Raw genomic sequence first — 17,892 nt, 5'->3', positions numbered from 1 at the left:
ATATGCCAGGTATATGTATTGTTTCTGAACCTCTGTGTGTCTATATCTCAGGTATATGTATTGTTTCTGAGCCTCTGTGTCTATATGTCGGGTATACGTATTGTTTCTGAGTCTCTGTGTGTCTATATGTCAGTTATATGCATTGTTTCTTAGCCTCTGTCTGTCTATATGTCAGGTATACGTATTGTTTCTGAGCCTCTGTGTTTCTATATGTTAGGTATACATATTGTTTCTGAGCCTCTGTATCTATATGTCAGGTATACGTATTGTTTCTGAGCCTCTGTGTGTCTATATGTCAGGTATACGTATTGTTTCTGAGCCTCTGTGTGTCTATATGTCAGGTATACGTATTGTTTCTGAGCCTCTGTGTGTCTATATGTCAGTTATATGTCAGGTATACATATTGTTTCTGAGCCTCTGTGTGTCTATATATCAGGTATGTGTATTGTTTCTGAGCCTCTGTGTGTCTGTATGTCAGGTATACGTATTGTTTCTGAGACTGTGTGTGTCTATATGTCGGGTATACATAATGTTTCTGAGCCTCTGTGTGTCTGTATGTCAGGTATACATATTGTTTCTCTACCTATGTGTGTCTATATGTCAGGTATACATATTGTTTCTGAGACTCTGTGTCTATATGTCAGGTATACGTATTGTTTCTGAGCCTCTGTGTGTCTATATGTCAGGTATACGTATTGTTTCTGAACCTGTGTGTCTATATGTCAGGTATACGTATTGTTTCTGAGCCTCTATGTGTCTATATGTCAGGTATACGTATTGGTTCTGAGCCTCTGTGTGTCTATATATCAGGTATGTGTATTGTTTCTGAGCCTCTGTGTGTCTGTATGTCAGGTATACGTATTGTTTCTGAGACTGTGTGTGTCTATATGTCGGGTATACATAATGTTTCTGAGCCTCTGTGTGTCTGTATGTCAGGTATACATATTGTTTCTGAGCCTCTGTGTGTCTATATGTCAGTTATATGTCAGGTATACATATTGTTTCTGAGCCTCTGTGTGTCTGTATGTCAGGTATACATATTGTTTCTCTACCTATGTGTGTCTATATGTCAGGTATACATATTGTTTCTGAGCCTCTGTGTGTCTATATGTCAGTTATATGTCAGGTATACATATTGTTTCTGAGCCTCTGTGTGTCTATATATCAGGTATGTGTATTGTTTCTGAGCCTCTGTGTGTCTGTATGTCAGGTATACGTATTGTTTCTGAGACTGTGTGTGTCTATATGTCGGGTATACATAATGTTTCTGAGCCTCTGTGTGTCTGTATGTCAGGTATACATATTGTTTCTCTACCTATGTGTGTCTATATGTCAGGTATACATATTGTTTCTGAGACTCTGTGTCTATATGTCAGGTATACGTATTGTTTCTGAGCCTCTGTGTGTCTATATGTCAGGTATACGTATTGTTTCTGAACCTGTGTGTCTATATGTCAGGTATACGTATTGTTTCTGAGCCTCTATGTGTCTATATGTCAGGTATACGTATTGGTTCTGAGCCTCTGTGTGTCTATATATCAGGTATGTGTATTGTTTCTGAGCCTCTGTGTGTCTGTATGTCAGGTATACGTATTGTTTCTGAGACTGTGTGTGTCTATATGTCGGGTATACATAATGTTTCTGAGCCTCTGTGTGTCTGTATGTCAGGTATACATATTGTTTCTCTACCTATGTGTGTCTATATGTCAGGTATACGTATTGTTTCTGAGCCTCTGTGTGTCTATATGTCAGGTATACGTATTGTTTCTGAACCTGTGTGTCTATATGTCAGGTATACATATTGTTTCTGAGCCTCTATGTGTCTATATGTCAAGTATACGTATTGGTTCTGAGCCTCTGTGTGTCTATACGTCAGTTATATGTCAGGTATACGTATTGTTTCTGAGCCTCTGTGTGTCTATATATCAGGTATATGTATTGTTTCTCAGCCTCTGTGTGTCTATATGTCAGGTATACATATTGTTTCTCAGCCTCTGTGTGTCTATATGTCAGTTATATGTCAGGTATACATATTGTTTCTGAGCCTCTGTGTGTCTATATGTCAGTTATATGTCAGGTATACATATTGTTTCTGAGCCTCTGTGTGTGTATATATCAGGTATACATATTGTTTCTCAGCCTCTGTGTGTCTATATGTCAGGTGTACGTATTGTTTCTCAGCCTCTGTGTGTCTATATGTCAGTTATATGTCAGGTATACATATTGTTTCTGAGCCTCTGTGTGTGTATATATCAGGTATACATATTGTTTCTCAGCCTCTGTGTGTCTATATGTCAGGTATACGTATTGTTTCTGAGCCTCTGTGTGTCTATATGTCAGGTATACATATTGTTTCTGAGCCTCTGTATCTATATGTCAGGTATACATATTGTTTCTGAGCCTCTGTGTGTCTATATGTCAGGTATACATATTGTTTCTCTACCTATGTGTGTCTATATGTCAGGTATACATATTGTTTCTGAGCCTCTGTGTGTGTATATATCAGGTATACATATTGTTTCTCAGCCTCTGTGTGTCTATATGTCAGGTATACGTATTGTTTCTGAGCCTCTGTGTGTCTATATGTCAGGTATACATATTGTTTCTGAGCCTCTGTATCTATATGTCAGGTATACATATTGTTTCTGAGCCTCTGTGTGTCTATATGTCAGGTATACATATTGTTTCTCTACCTATGTGTGTCTATATGTCAGGTATACATATTGTTTCTGAGCCTCTGTGTGTCTATATATCAGGTATACATATTGTTTCTCAGCCTCTGTGTGTCTATATGTCAGGTATACGTATTGTTTCTCAGCCTCTGTGTGTTGTACATCTCACTGTCTGTATTGCAGGCTTGTTCTTCTATACCAGTGGCTGCGTTATCATCATGGAGGACCTCAACAACGGGGAACAGAAGCATCTCATGGGTAACATCTCTACATACTGTCATAACAAAAGTTACACGGATATGTGAATAGACTGTTATTCAGATGGTGTTAGGTTTGTTTGTGAGGTACCAAACTGACATTTTAATGAGCAATATCTGTATTTCAGGACATGTTGAAGAAATCTCAACCATAGCTCTGCAAAATGATTGTCAGGTAAGAAATCTGAACTCAAGTAATACTGTGTTTGTAATCCTCTTTGAAAATGGTAAAAAATGTATCACAGCACTGGTTATACCCCTATACACAGATGCTGTTGTCAGTGTGTACTGACTATTCTGTATCCCTGTATACAGATGCTGGTGTTGGGCATACTGGCTATTCTGTACTCTTATAGAGATATGCTGATGTCAGGGTGTACAGATTCTTCTGTACCCCTATGTACAGATGCTGTTGTCAGGTATACTGATTACTCTGTACCCCTGTACACAGATGCTGTTGTCAGGTATACTGATTACTCTATACCCCTATACACAGACGCTGGTGTCAGGGTGTACTGACTATTCTATATCCCTGTATACAGATGCTGTTGTCAGGTATACTGATTACTCTATACCCCTATACACAGACGCTGGTGTCAGGGTGTACTAACTATTCTATATCTCTGTATACAGATGCTGGTGCCAGGGTGTACTAACTATTCTATATCCCTGTATACAGATGCTGGTGTCAGCTAGTGGGTCATGTGGCCTCAGCAACAGTCAGCTGTGTTTCTGGGATGTCCAGCAGCAGGTCTGTAGCAAGGTCATCAACCACCATGAGCAGGACGTGGTCTGTCTAGCATACTCCCGGGATGACAGGTTCCTGATATCTGTGGGTGAGTCATGGCATCAGTCCTTGTATTCATTTGAAAAAACGTATAATTGTGCTGTCAAGTGCAGTTGTTTCTGGCAAATAGAACTGTGAGAAACCAATTCAGGATGGTTGGGAAAGGTCTTGAGGACATCATTTTACCTGTTTTGTTTGAATATGTTGCCATGGAAAAATTGTTAGTTCTGCGTATCTGAAAAAATACTGCAGTTTAACATCCTGCATGCTTGATGTCTTTAGGCAAGCGCATAAGTTTGTTCTAGATGGAATATAAGAATAGTAGCTTTTGTTACCTACGAGGGTGAACATATTGAGGTTCATATTTTTCATATGATGCCCTGGGGCAAAACATCTTTTTTGTCATGGTAACGTTACGTCATGAACAATGCCATGATGTTGCGTTCTACATGTGGCAACAGCGGGTAGCCAGCCAATGTTTGAAGTAGATTTGGGTTTTATTTTCCTCAGTTTACCGACTTTGGGAATAAACAGAACATTATACTCATGCCCATGAAATACTATGTTTACAACACTGGTGCCTAAATAACGGTATATCCGTCGCTCTCGCTCAGGAAATACCAACATTTAGGCACATAGCATGTATATATCCTTTATTTCAGTAATTTTTCCACCGAATATCATTAGATTGGCAGAATCCATAAACCAGTAAATTATGTAGATCTTGCCTGTATGCCAGGTAATGTCACTAAACATCTAAGTAGCACATTTGTAATACTATAAACATGCACCAACAGGAATACTGTATATTGGTATTTTCAGGGTAAACTTGATTCGGAGCAATAATGATATTACTTGTGTTTTGTAATTATTATTTGTCACCCAAAAGAAAATGCTTTTTGTCAATTACTGCTTACAATGAGGGCCAATGTAATGCAATGGCATGACAGAATGAGTACCCTTGCACTAGAACATAGAAGCTTGTAGTACATTGTTGTTTTGGCAGGTGACTACCGAGAATGTTTGGTGGTGGTGTGGTGCACTCACACCTTGTCGCTGCTGGCATCCACTAGGACAGCGTACCCTGTGTTTGATGTCAAGTGGGACCCCTACACTGTCAATGAGTTTGCCTCAGTGGGAGAGAAGGGGACAATCTTGTTCTGGCTGCTGGATGAAACCACTAGCGATGTCAGCCTCAATGTACATGAGGCAGAGGTTCCGGAAGAGCTCCTGCAGGCACATCATATGGTACGTTTGCTTGTTTGTGTGTGTGTTTGTTTCTGTTGAACACTACACTCTCCAGTGCTCCAGTCTCATAATGGTCGCCTGTAGATACTCATCTTGACCAGATAATCCACTAATCAATATTTACAGAAACATTACATTGATCAACCATGTCACTCAGTCTAAACACTTGTCAAGATCCATATTAGCATTGGTCTCCAGCGATGCATGTTTGTCAGAGGAGGTGTCTGACGGGATCAGATGGTCAGGGTCCATGACTTGTTTGACACACATCTTTGTATCCTAATTGTGTAGATAGATCTTATTGTACTTTAGAAATTGTTTTGCTGTCCAATATCGAGTGTTTTTCGCTAATAGGCTTGAGTTGAGAAATATGAAAAGTTATGAACATATCAACACTTATAGTTCACTTTTACCCGATGATGGTACCAGAACTGAAATGCTGTATTCAAGAATGAAAAAGGAGACAAAATCCAGAAAATTCTCTATGTTCATCAAGTATCATCCTCTAAAATGCCAATCAAGCATCAAGAAAAGTTATGTCCTTAGCACCCCTCTAATAATTTGAATCGTTGGACATGCATTGTGATATTGTCCCTGCTGCTACTGTGTTGAGATGCAGTATGATATTACTTGCAGGGTGTGGGGCAGGTGGACTTCACATCTCTGGTATTTGCTGGTGACAGCACGTTGTATGTTGGTAGCAACAATGGCAAGGTTTCCGCGTGGGACACCCGTCACAACACATGTTTCATGCACTGGGAGGCAGATTCTTCAGAAATAGGTAACACATAAACTTGAAAATGGTCTGATTTGTTACTGTCATTCCAAGTTAATTTGTATGTTCAGATATTGTTATTGGTGTTCATTAAGTATATAGCTGCTATTATTCTTTGATAAAGACCTTTTATGGAGAATATTGTCACTAGACATTTTGAAATAGAACAATTCCAAAACTAATCTGATGAATACATACTTTAATTTAACTGTCATTACTACATATTCTGCAGAGAACACAGTATTATAAGCACTAATTGCATGCATATTTCATAACATTTCACATTCACTGGAAAAACTGGTGCTTTTAGATGCCAAAAGTTATGTCCCCAAGCTACCACTAGCTGGATTTTGTTATTCTGGGATTAAAACAGAATAAGAAGAATTGCATTCGCACACTCACATAAGTTTGACATCAGTTTATGGTTTACCAGCCCTGTTCTTTTTTCATTTGAGTGAAGGAAATGTTTTCACTTATTACAGGTCTGTTGATTAGTCGAGGTGGTCGACTGCTGACAGCAAGTGTGGGTCGCAATGTCCGTTTGTGGTCAGTTGTTGGGGTGGGTGAGATGAGGCTTCCTGGCGAGAATAGTGGGATGAGGTCAGGAGGACTCACCATGGAGGATGAGATGACGCTGGATGGACCCATCACATGCACAGCGTTCGATGATAATCTGGACATGGTGAGACAAACATTTCAACCTACAGTATGTGAAAGAAATTTAGCAAATTACCAAGATATGTGATTGCTAAAGTAACTGTTACATTGTGTGGCCGCTGTGGATTTGAAGTACTGAGCTTCTGAAAAAGTATTGTTCATAACCTATTTTGATACCCTTGAGAGACATGTTTGGCTCAGCTGTTCAGCTATGCCAAGAACATGGATTTGAATGACAAATCCAGTCTCTTCTAGCAACAGCACATCCATACCTGTGTTTCATCAAAGTGGTAAATATATACTTGTCTGTGGTCTGTATCCAGGTAAATATTTCATTCATGTCATTAGAGTGCATACATAGAAATTATTACATGATGGGTGTGAAATTTTATATTTAATACACATTTTGCATGAATTTTTTATAAGTCTTGTGGCACACTGTGTGAGTGCAATAATGCCATTATTATTCATGTTATTCATGTACATTTGCAAACAAGGTAAGCAAGTGTGACTGTCCGGTTCATTAATGTCATGGTCAGTTGTTTAATGAAGTCACAGACAACAAAATACAGAAACAGTGATTGCTAGATGAAAGTGATATGTGCACATATGTGAGACAGGTTGTGTTTCAGCATATGGATAATACAAGGTGTGTGTTTCCAGGGTATTGTAGGGACAGCTGCAGGCACTCTGTGGTACATCAACTGGTCAGAGAGGACCAGCATCAGGCTTGTGTCTGGACACATGAACAAGGTAGGGAACCATTAGTGATGTTGATAGCTGCTTAGTGATGTCACAACTGCTTTGTGATGCGACAGCTGCTTAGTGATGTGATAACTGCTTAGTGATGTCGATAGCTGCTTAGTGATATGATAACTGCATAGTGATGTCATGACTGCTAAATGATGTGATAACTGCTTTGTGATGTGATAACTGCTTAGTGATGTGACAACTGCTTGATGATGTAAAAACTGCTTATTGATGTAATAACTGCTTAGTGATGTGAGACCTACTTAGTGATGTGATAACTGTTTAGTGATGTGACAACTGCTTAGTGATGTGACAACTGCTTAGTGATGTAAAAACTGCTCATTGATGTAATAACTGCTTAGTGATGTCATGACTGTTAAATGATGTGATAACTGCTTTGTGATGTGATAACTGCTTAGTGATGTGACAACTGCTTGATGATGTAAAAACTGCTTATTGATGTAATAACTGCTTAGTGATGTGAGACCTACTTAGTGATGTGATAACTGTTTAGTGATGTGACAACTGCTTATTGATGTGACAACTGCTTAGTGATGTGACAACTGCTTAGTGATGTAAAAACTGCTCATTGATGTAATAACTGCTTAGTGATGTGATACCTGTTTAGTGATGTGATAACTGTTTAGTGATGTAATAACTGCTTAGTGATGTGAGACCTGCTTAGTGATATGACAAATGTTTAGTGATGTAATAACTGCTTAGTGATGTGACAACTGCTTAGTGATGTAAAAACTGCTCATTGATGTAATAACTGCTTAGTGATGTGATAACTGCTTAGTGATATGACAACTGTTTAGTGATGTAATAACTGCTTAGTGATGTGAGACCTGCTTAGTGATATGACAAATGTTTAGTGATGTAATAACTGCTTAGTGATGTGATAACTGTTTAGTGATGTGATTACTGTTTAGTGATGTAATAACTGCTTAGTGATGTGAGACCTGCTTAGTGATATGACAAATGTTTAGTGATGTAATAACTGCTTAGTGATGTGACAACTGCTTAGTGATGTAAAAACTGCTCATTGATGTAATAACTGCTTAGTGATGTGATAACTGCTTAGTGATATGACAACTGTTTAGTGATGTAATAACTGCTTAGTGATGTGACAACTGCTTAGTGATATGACAACTGTTTAGTGATGTAATAACTGCTTAGTGATGTGAGACCTGCTTAGTGATATGACAAATGTTTAGTGATGTAATAACTGCTTAGTGATGTGATAACTGCTTAGTGATATGACAACTGTTTAGTGATGTAATAACTGCTTAGTGATGTGAGACCTGCTTAGTGATATGACAAATGTTTAGTGATGTAATAACTGCTTAGTGATGTGATAACTGCTTAGTGATATGACAACTGTTTAGTGATTTAATAACTGCTTAGTGATGTGAGACCTGCTTAGTGATATGACAAATGTTTAGTGATGTAATAACTGCTTAGTGATGTGATAACTGTTTAGTGATGTGATAACTGTTTAGTGATGTAATAACTGCTTAGTGATGTGAGACCTGCTTAGTGATATGACAAATGTTTAGTGATGTAATAACTGCTTAGTGATGTGACAACTGCTTAGTGATGTAAAAACTGCTCATTGATGTAATAACTGCTTAGTGATGTGATAACTGCTTAGTGATATGACAACTGTTTAGTGATGTAATAACTGCTTAGTGATGTGAGACCTGCTTAGTGATATGACAAATGTTTAGTGATGTAATAACTGCTTAGTGATGTGATAACTGTTTAGTGATGTGACAACTGTTTAGTGATGTGACAACTGCTTATTGATGTGATAACTGTTTAGTGATGTGACAACTGCTTAGTGATGTGATAACTGCTTAGTGATGTGATAACTGTTTAGTGATGTGACAACTGCTTATTGATGTGATAACTGTTTAGTGATGTGACAACTGTTTAGTGATGTGATAACTGTTTAGTAATGTGATAACTGCTTAGTGATGTGACAACTGTTTAGTGATGTGATAACTGTTTAGTGATGTGATAACTGTTTAGATGTAATAACTGCTTAGTGATGCGATTGCTTCTTAGCGAAGAGGACGTTGCATGTGATGTATTATCTACACAATGATATTCTAGCTGCTTAATCATGGAGTAGCTGAGAAGATGCTTCACCATAAAGTAGGTCCTTTGTGACTGAGTAGCTGCATTATAATGTCAGCTGTCAGGTGATTACGGATATCTGTTGAGACTAGGGTAGTGGCTTAGAAGTGCTTAGCAATGGAATACCTGTTTAGTAATGTGTTGTCCTACAAATATATTGTGAGATCCAATCTGTTCTGCCCCATATTGTTGTTGTATAACTGTACCTTTGTTCCAGGTGAACTGTCTGGCTGTGACGGAGGGCAACATACTAGCATCGTGTGCTGACGATGGCAGTGTTCGGGTGTGGTCTGTCAAAGACCGGGAACAGATTCTGCAGTTCCAGGTTATGGAGCAGGTTAGTACCTGAGGCAGTGGAGTCAGGTCGATGGTTAACAATTTTATCATATCACAAAATTTTCAAGGGCTGTACTGTATATGGGAGTCACTTTTATTCTTGAAAGAATACAGATTAATCCAGTAAGTTTTTACTCACTCACATGCTCCCATGCATGCACGTACACATGCACACTCACAAATACATTGCATGTTGTCCTAGGTATAGAATATTGCTAGAAGTGGCATAAAATCATTTTCATTGATGGGCCATATATATTCCTGACAGGTGTATTGCTTTCAGGTCTGAGCACATTAACTCAGTGTCCTAACAATTTCCTTTTGTCTTCAGGCCTGCACATGCCTGGCATTTGCTCCCAACAAGCCAGAACTGACCATGTCTGTCTTGACTCCATCTGACCCCACCGTCATGTCCCACTCAAGAGTAGATGATACGGCCATCCCCTACATCGTGGCCGGCTATAGTGATGGCACCGTGAGGATGTACGACGTCAACAAGGTGGAGATGGTGCTGAAGATGCACCCGCATGCAGTGACTGTCACAGCCATCTCCTTCTCATCAGATGGTAGGTGGAGATACGAAATCTCATGGCTGAGTTTGTTGTTACTCAGTCTTTCCAGTGTTGCTTAACATAGTAGTGGGATCAATTTCTGAAGATATAAAATCCATCAGTAAGGCTTTTTAACCCCCATATAGAGGGAACAATTTTCTTGTCTAGATCTGTTATTAACGGTGTATTAAACCTCTACTCTGTAATGACTTATGTTCTTAACCCATATAAGTCCATACCCTTGTTTCTGATCTGATTTTAGTGTCTCTGAAGTGAAAATAGACATCAAGTCAAAACTGTTCTTTCATGATTAATACAAAGTTTGACATGTCCAGTTCTTAATACACATGCACAGCAATAAAGTTTCCTGTTTTGTATTACTAATGGAAACATCTCTGCAATGTCATTGTCATTTCTCCTTATTTGATGGAATATACTGACGGCTAACTCGGACAGGTCCATGTCATAGTCCGAAGAGGTACATTAGTGGCAGACTGCAAGCCCCAAAGCAAAGCTTCCACTAACAGCTTTAGAGAGGCAGTGGACATGGGAGGATGGGGAGTTACCTGGTCCATGTGTACACTTATCATTCTGCAGATCTGAGGACATACAAAATGTATGGTTTGATATTGTGGGAATGTTGATGAAAGAGGTGTATAACCGTACTCACTCAGAGATCAGCATTAAAACTGATATTGTCAAGGTTAGCAATATCAGCATATTTCATCCCAGATCATACTCAGAGATAGGAGCATGAATGTTCCTCACTTGAAAGGTACCTGCCTGAAACAACAGTATATGGATTTGATTGTTTCCCAGGACAGAGTTACAATAGACTGAACTGAAATTTGTGCTACTTTGTCATGTCAAAAACAATACCAGTTTAGCAATGTGGCTTGAACAATGCAGGACGTATGATCATCTCTGGTGGCAGTGACGGCCTGATAGCTGTGAGTAGCCCTACAACAGGGATGACAGTGAGAGTGATCACTGACCACAACGGCACACCCATCACCAACATTGATGTCACATTCAAGCAGGTATGCCAGCATCTTCTATTCTGATATTTTACCTATTTGCATAATGATCTGCTGAACCTTCTTTCGAGTTCTCATAAATAGGGTGCTTTTGTACAAATCAGCCTTAGCAAGAAAAATACCTTAAAGGGGCACTGATGCAGAGCAGTTTCCGTGGACTGGTTCCTTTTGTTATTGTTTTTCTCACGTGAGTACCCGGATGATATCCCAGAATTCGTGACTGGTTCGTGACCACTGCTGTGCAGCCCATATGCGCAATTGAGAGTGTAATTATAGACAGGTCAACTAAGGTGAAGTCATTTTCACTTCATTACAAATGTATTATGAAAACAAATGAAACACTTTGATGGTTAATCATCTGCCAGTGGTAGAAATGGTAAAAAACTATAAGGACGGAAAAATAATGAAACCAATGTACGTCTTTACATTTTGTCTCATAACCCTAATTATTTTATTGTCATATTTGTATGATTTTGAAAACTAATAAAAGAACACATGATCTGCTTATACTTATAGTAAATTTCTAACATGACTGTAACATTTAAACATTGAATAGACATTGTATGTGGATCCTTTTTCACACATATATGCGATCTAGTGTGTGTTTTCTGTCATATAGATTCTGTTGAATGTTACAACAAATAAATTAAAGCAAAATGCAAATAATGAATTTAAAACAGACTAATGTTATAGCGACAATGTCAGGCTACTACCTTGTTCAGGAATGTATCCATCAATATCCACATAAAAGAATGATATTCCATTCATCTGCAGCTGGTAAATACTAGTAATCCAGCTGTATGTCTTGTGTCTAACAACAGTCTAATTCGCGAAAAAGTAACACATTGTTTCACGTCTTTCACATTGGTAAAAACCTGATAAACCTCTCATTGGTCACCCAAGATAGCACACCTGGCAACTAATTGTATGGTGTCCGCCATTCTAAGTAATTTAGTTAACCAATAATGAGCAATCAATCAGTCAATGCAATGGTGGTTAATTCTTTGAAGGGAGGATGTTGTTTTTACACTCGCACTTTACGACAGGGTGTAGTCAGTATGGATTAGTACATCTACACACACTGACTTTTGACAAATCCACTGTAGAAGATAAAAGTAATTAATCAATCAGTGTGTTATCGGTTAATCCTTTGATTGATGTTTGTTTTTGTAACTCAGCTGATAAACCCTCTTGCATCACTTACATGCACATATTACATAACATACAATACATTTGCCACTACAGACCTTATTTTATAATGTTCAGTATTTACACCAACATTTACTCCAGACAGGAGAAATGCCAAATGGGAACCTTTGTTGAGTAATTACCACTAAATATACCTGTTATAAATTCATTAACTGACCATCCAGAGAATGATGACAAATAACACGTGTAGGTTTATACCATCAAACACAAGTTACAGCAAGGAAGATGTAATCTCTGTGTTGCATGCAGCCTGAAAGCACCTATGGGCTGAAACTGTTTTGAGGATACCCATGGAACTTCGTTACATAAGAAATAACTACAGGCATTTGCTGTGTACTTGGGTAAATAGGTGTAATCAGTCTTTTTATGTAAGAAAATTTTCAAATTTCTCTGCCAATGGCAAAGTCATTGTTTTTAGTTTACAAATTCAAATAAATCAACAGTGTGTTTTTATTATCATAGACTTTGTTTCAGCTTCCTGTCGGCATTTATCAAACTTTCCTCTGATTAAGCAAGTTTATATGAAATAATAAATCCCAACTTCATTCAATAGTTACTGAACAAACTGAATGTAAACATTCCTTCAGTATGGCTGAATATGCAGTTTTTCATATTAAAGGTTGATAATTTAAGTAGGCAGTGCAAAATCAAGGCTATCAATGCTTGTCTGCTGTGCAATAACCTGATTGGAAGACAAGAAATAGGTATCAAATTCTTGAAATGTGGTCAAGTGATTTGGTATGTTTGGCAGGTTACAATTTCTATATGGAACAAAAAATTGATAGCATTGTTTAGTAAATAGAATCTACATAGAAAATGTTTGAAAAGTATTATTTACCTTATTTTTGAGGGAAGGAAAAGTTCCCAGGACATTACCCTAATATCATGTTTTGTGGAAAGGGTTGGTATTCATATCACATGGTTTGTTAAACCTTGTTCTCTGTTGCATGATTTTGTAACACGCATGCTTTTGCTGTCTCCACAGGACCAGGATGTTGGTATCACAGCGCCACTGCTGTGGTTGGCTACTAGTGCCGACAGACGTGTCAGTGTTTGGTCTGCTGATTGGTCAAAAGACTTCTGTGAACTGGTTGACTGGATGACGTTCCCTGCTCCTGCATTTGCTCCTGATGGCTCTATCATAGACAAGGAGGATAAGGTTGGTAGGGCTAACAATGGGGGCTGTTTAAACTGTTGCAGATGAGGCTAGACAAAGTTTAGCATGTGCTGAAAAAAATGAAGGCAGAAGTGAAAATACAAATGGAAAAGCTTGTCTTAAATATAATGAAATGGAGGGGAACATACTGCAATGTTTTCACACTCCTGCATCAGGTTCACCACTGGCTGATCAGCTGTTGGTGGCCAGAGCGAGTTAGTTAAGTTTTACACCCCACTCAGCAATATTTCAGCTGTATGGCGGCGATGTGTAAATTATTGAGTCTGAACCAGACAATCCAGTGATGAATAGCATGAGCATCGATATGCACAATTGGGAACCAATGACAAGTGGCCAGATATAACTGAAACATATGTACTTGCTCTCCTAGATACCTTTTCTGTACTATAATGTTATATGTGCTGGTGTGTCATGATTTGCCTTGTCAGAAATTCTTCTCTAATGTGATTGTTTTTTAACTTTTGGGAACCTGGTTAGAATACTGTCAGGTGATCGTCTAGTGTGGTGGTGTAGAATATTAGCTCATGACTGCAAAGACAGAAATACAGTTATGAAGCTCACTGTATTGGTAAAAGCATTGAATGTGCTGTCTTCTGTAAACTCCAGGCCCAATACAGCCTCCTGCCTCCCAGCATTGCCAGGTTCTCCATGGAGCTAACTGACCCCACCCACTGAACCACTCCCTCTGCATGCCCTACACTTGATATATAGTGTCCTCCTGTAAACCTCCTTCATCCTTCAGGCCCAGTACAGCCTCCTGCCTCCCAGCATTGCCAGGTTCTCCCCAGAGGAGACTGACCTGATTGTGTACACTGGCTATGGAATGCAGAAACACCTCCAGTTCTACAGCTTGTCTCAGAGAAAGGTAAGGATGAAGCAAATGAACTCAACATGAAATCTCTTCTCATGGCATTCAAGGTGTATAGGTGTATATACTGTAAAACGTTGTTGCACAACCAGGTGATAAGGAACATTTTTGAACATTTTTGATTAACATAAGTATAAGTGGTCACAGCTCCATATAAGGCATGTATTTGCGAATTTTACTCAATAAAAATCACATTTACTCAATTACCGGTAATTACAAATCTGGGAGTACAAGAAACATGTCAGAATCACTTAAAACCCAATAGGTCTATAATATCTTGGGTACATTACTAAATTAATGAATTGGCTTGATTTGTCATGGCACACAAACTCTACAACAGCATTAGGTTACGGTTATAGCTATAGCCACTGTCTGGAGTTTACTCTAATAGTCACATGACTTCCATGTCAAGTATTTAGAAATAGCTTCCAAATGTTTGGCAGTATTACAATTACTAAAAACTTTTAGTCTGTTGATATGCATTTATATTTATATATTTAGAAGAGTTAAGTACCAAACAATGATAAGAAAGTCTTAGTGAAAGTACTCAATTCTTTTAACTAGTGGGTGTATACAAAATGCTAGTTACTCCTCTTAAAAATGCATTTTCTCATACGAAAACAGACATGGGAGTAAATACCCAGTTGCTTGAAAAATTATCTGGAGCTCTGTCTGGTATACGTAATACAAATATATATTGTTATTACTATATTCCTTCACTGGGGATTCTGGTCCTCTGTTCAAGATGATGTTTTCTTTCTGGTGCAGGTTGTGAGGACCACAGCACTCACTCACTGGGCTAACTGTCTGGATCTGGCGGCAGACTCCTCCCTCATTGCAATAGGAACTAATGGTAATATATATCTGGATTTGTATTAAAGGTTTTATAGTTTTGTTGCTTGAAGATTATAGTATATTGTAAATCTCAACTAATACTGGTGTTTAAGAAAATTTACTTAGAATTCATAATGTTTGATGCATTTTAAATAAATCTTTCCTTTAGATTATTTATTTCAGTGTTTGTGATGGTGTTTGTATATATTTTAGTGTTTGTGTCAGATCCTCCAAACCGGTTTGCTCTTGATGCAGACACTAAATTGTTAGATTCTTTGGCCAGATAGGTAATTTGTGTTTTGTAACTTCTTTCCTTGTTTTTCTTAAATTGTGGAAGTTCTTTTTAACTATCCTGATATTATCTGAATTTTATGCCATGAGTTTGAATGTATTGCACAACTCTTAAAATACACTTGTCATTGTGTTCATGTGAATACAGACCTTTCTGCAAATATACCTTCTTCAGAGAAGAACAAATGGTGAAACACCTAAAAAATGAAATTAGCCATTCAGCCTGTATAGGCTCAAAAGCAAAACACATACTTTAATGGTCTTTTAGTCGAGACCTGTGAAGGTCCCGGGGTAGTATAGGCCTTCAACTCATGTTTGATAGAAAAGACGACTCAGCTTGTGTAAAGGCGACTAACAGGATCGGGTGGTCAGGCTCGCTGACTTGGATGACACGTGTCATTGGTTCCCAATTGCGAAGATCGATGCTCATGTTGTTGATCACTGGATTGTCTGGTCCAGACTGGATTATTTACAGACTGCCGCAATATAGCTGGAATATTGCTGAGTGCGGCGTAAAACTAAACTCACTCATTCTTTTAGTCAATAATAAAATAATTTAATGGGAATAGTTTTTACAAAGAATGAATACAGGTACACATTGTGAGTTATGTGATATGGTGTCAGGAATATGGTTTGTTGTATGTATAGAGTCTGTACTAGTTAAGGACTATAAGCTCCTCATCTTTATGGCAAACTGTAATGGTTCTGATAACATCTTCTTTGTTAGAGCGCCTCTTGAAGCTGATGGACTACTACGAAGGCAGTTTCCAGGACTTCATTGGACACAATGACTCCGTCAACATCACTAAGTTCTCCCATGATGGCAAGCAGCTCTTGACTTCGGCTTATTCAGAAATCTTTGTGTGGGAGGTCACTGTGTAATAAGAATGTTGTTTCCACCAAGAAGAGCAATCATTTTATGCATTAGAACACTGGTTCTATTCACAAGAACACTGGTTCTATGCGCAGGGGATATGGTTCTATCCTTATGAACATTGTTCTGTGAACAAGATCTAAATACAAGAATGATGGTTTCATTCATAATAGCATCTGCCCATACACAGGATTCTATTCATACAAGCCACAATTAGAGATCCCATCATGAGTAGGTTCTTCATCAGAAGAGCAGATGAGCAGAACTCCTCAATATGAACAAGTGACAGATAGTGCCACCATGATAGCACAGAGCATGTGATTCACATGTACCATTCCGTCCAACACACATGCATGCCTATGTTATGTCACAGTGCTCAAAAATACTGAATGATCAGGGGTTCCTTTCACAAAGCAGCCTTTACTATGGTCAACCTTAAGTCCCATTCTTTAACACTGCACTAAGGTTACCTTTGAGACTTACCTTAGTGCCACGTGAAAGGAGGCCCAGACCTGTCACTATCAGTTATCCTTGTGTGCCTTTTCCATATTGTTTTTCCCCTATATTCATGGATGATTTGTAATATAGTGACATGATGTATTGATTTAATGTAGTCTACAAGCCAAAACAGTCATGTGCCTGTATTTGATGATGAAGTGTATTAACTCATGAAGTATTAAAAATGGGTACCAAGTAGAGGTTGTAGAAATTAGATTTATATGTATAGGAGAAACACTTCTCCTCGGTTTTGGTAGACAATGTAGAACCGGAGGGGGAGGGATTTCCCGCCCCCGATGGTTTTACATTGTCTACCAAAACCGAGGAGAAGTGTTTTCTCTAACATATATACCGTCAATGATGGATAATTACAATGTAGATGATCATTTAATGAAGCTACGTAACAATGACTGAAGTGCGTGTAAAATCAATTTAATGACAGTAATTATAAGTAGATAATTTAACCCCACCACTTTCGTCGGCTCGGTGGTTGTGCGGTAGAGCGTCTGCCTACGGATGAGAGAATTGTGGTTCCAATCCCGTTTTGGACAACCTTTGCTTTGTGAGTTTAATCTTGATCGATATTTTTCAGTTGATTTCAAACACTCATGTATCATTTGAATGTTAATGTTCATATAAAGTTAGGAAAAGTAAAACCAGGGAAATCGTCTTACTCCAAACGTAAAACTGGGGAAGCGGTCTTACTAACGAAAAGTAAAACCTCTCCCTCCAAAACAAAAACCTCAAATGCAGTTGTTCTGGGAAAACAAGAGATGACCTAATATATAGTGAGAAGCACACTTTAGGTTTATATGAAGTAGATACAATCCCTGGCCTGATCCATGTCATGCAGTTGTACACAGTTTATGCAGGTAACTTATTATTGTAAGAGGCTGCTTTTTTCCAGCTGTTGCTGATTGTATATCAGA

The 17,892-nt window shown here is 38.4% G+C and overlaps 1 protein-coding gene across 1 annotated transcript in view; it reads left to right on the top strand.

Annotated features, from left to right (window-relative positions):
• Positions 1–17,341, top strand: part of LOC137283188 (WD repeat-containing protein 90-like) — a 51,514-nt gene extending 34,173 nt beyond the window's left edge. Inside the window, exons 30-43 of the mRNA XM_067814631.1 lie at positions 2,856–2,930; positions 3,058–3,104; positions 3,609–3,765; positions 4,723–4,964; positions 5,601–5,745; positions 6,222–6,421; positions 7,060–7,149; positions 9,506–9,625; positions 9,956–10,190; positions 11,085–11,215; positions 13,407–13,580; positions 14,341–14,463; positions 15,235–15,319; positions 16,319–17,341. Of these exons, the coding sequence (XP_067670732.1) occupies positions 2,856–2,930; positions 3,058–3,104; positions 3,609–3,765; positions 4,723–4,964; positions 5,601–5,745; positions 6,222–6,421; positions 7,060–7,149; positions 9,506–9,625; positions 9,956–10,190; positions 11,085–11,215; positions 13,407–13,580; positions 14,341–14,463; positions 15,235–15,319; positions 16,319–16,473 (1,979 nt within the window). The 3' untranslated portion in view covers positions 16,474–17,341. The remainder of the gene's footprint in view (positions 1–2,855; positions 2,931–3,057; positions 3,105–3,608; positions 3,766–4,722; positions 4,965–5,600; positions 5,746–6,221; positions 6,422–7,059; positions 7,150–9,505; positions 9,626–9,955; positions 10,191–11,084; positions 11,216–13,406; positions 13,581–14,340; positions 14,464–15,234; positions 15,320–16,318) is intronic.
• The last annotated feature ends 551 nt before the right edge of the window (positions 17,342–17,892 follow it).

Source organism: Haliotis asinina, chromosome 5 (assembly GCF_037392515.1).
Source record: "Haliotis asinina isolate JCU_RB_2024 chromosome 5, JCU_Hal_asi_v2, whole genome shotgun sequence".
In the NCBI taxonomy this organism is placed as follows: domain Eukaryota; kingdom Metazoa; phylum Mollusca; class Gastropoda; order Lepetellida; family Haliotidae; genus Haliotis; species Haliotis asinina.
The sequence above is the reverse complement of the archived record's forward strand: the minus strand, read 5'-3'. Positions and strand labels throughout refer to the sequence as shown.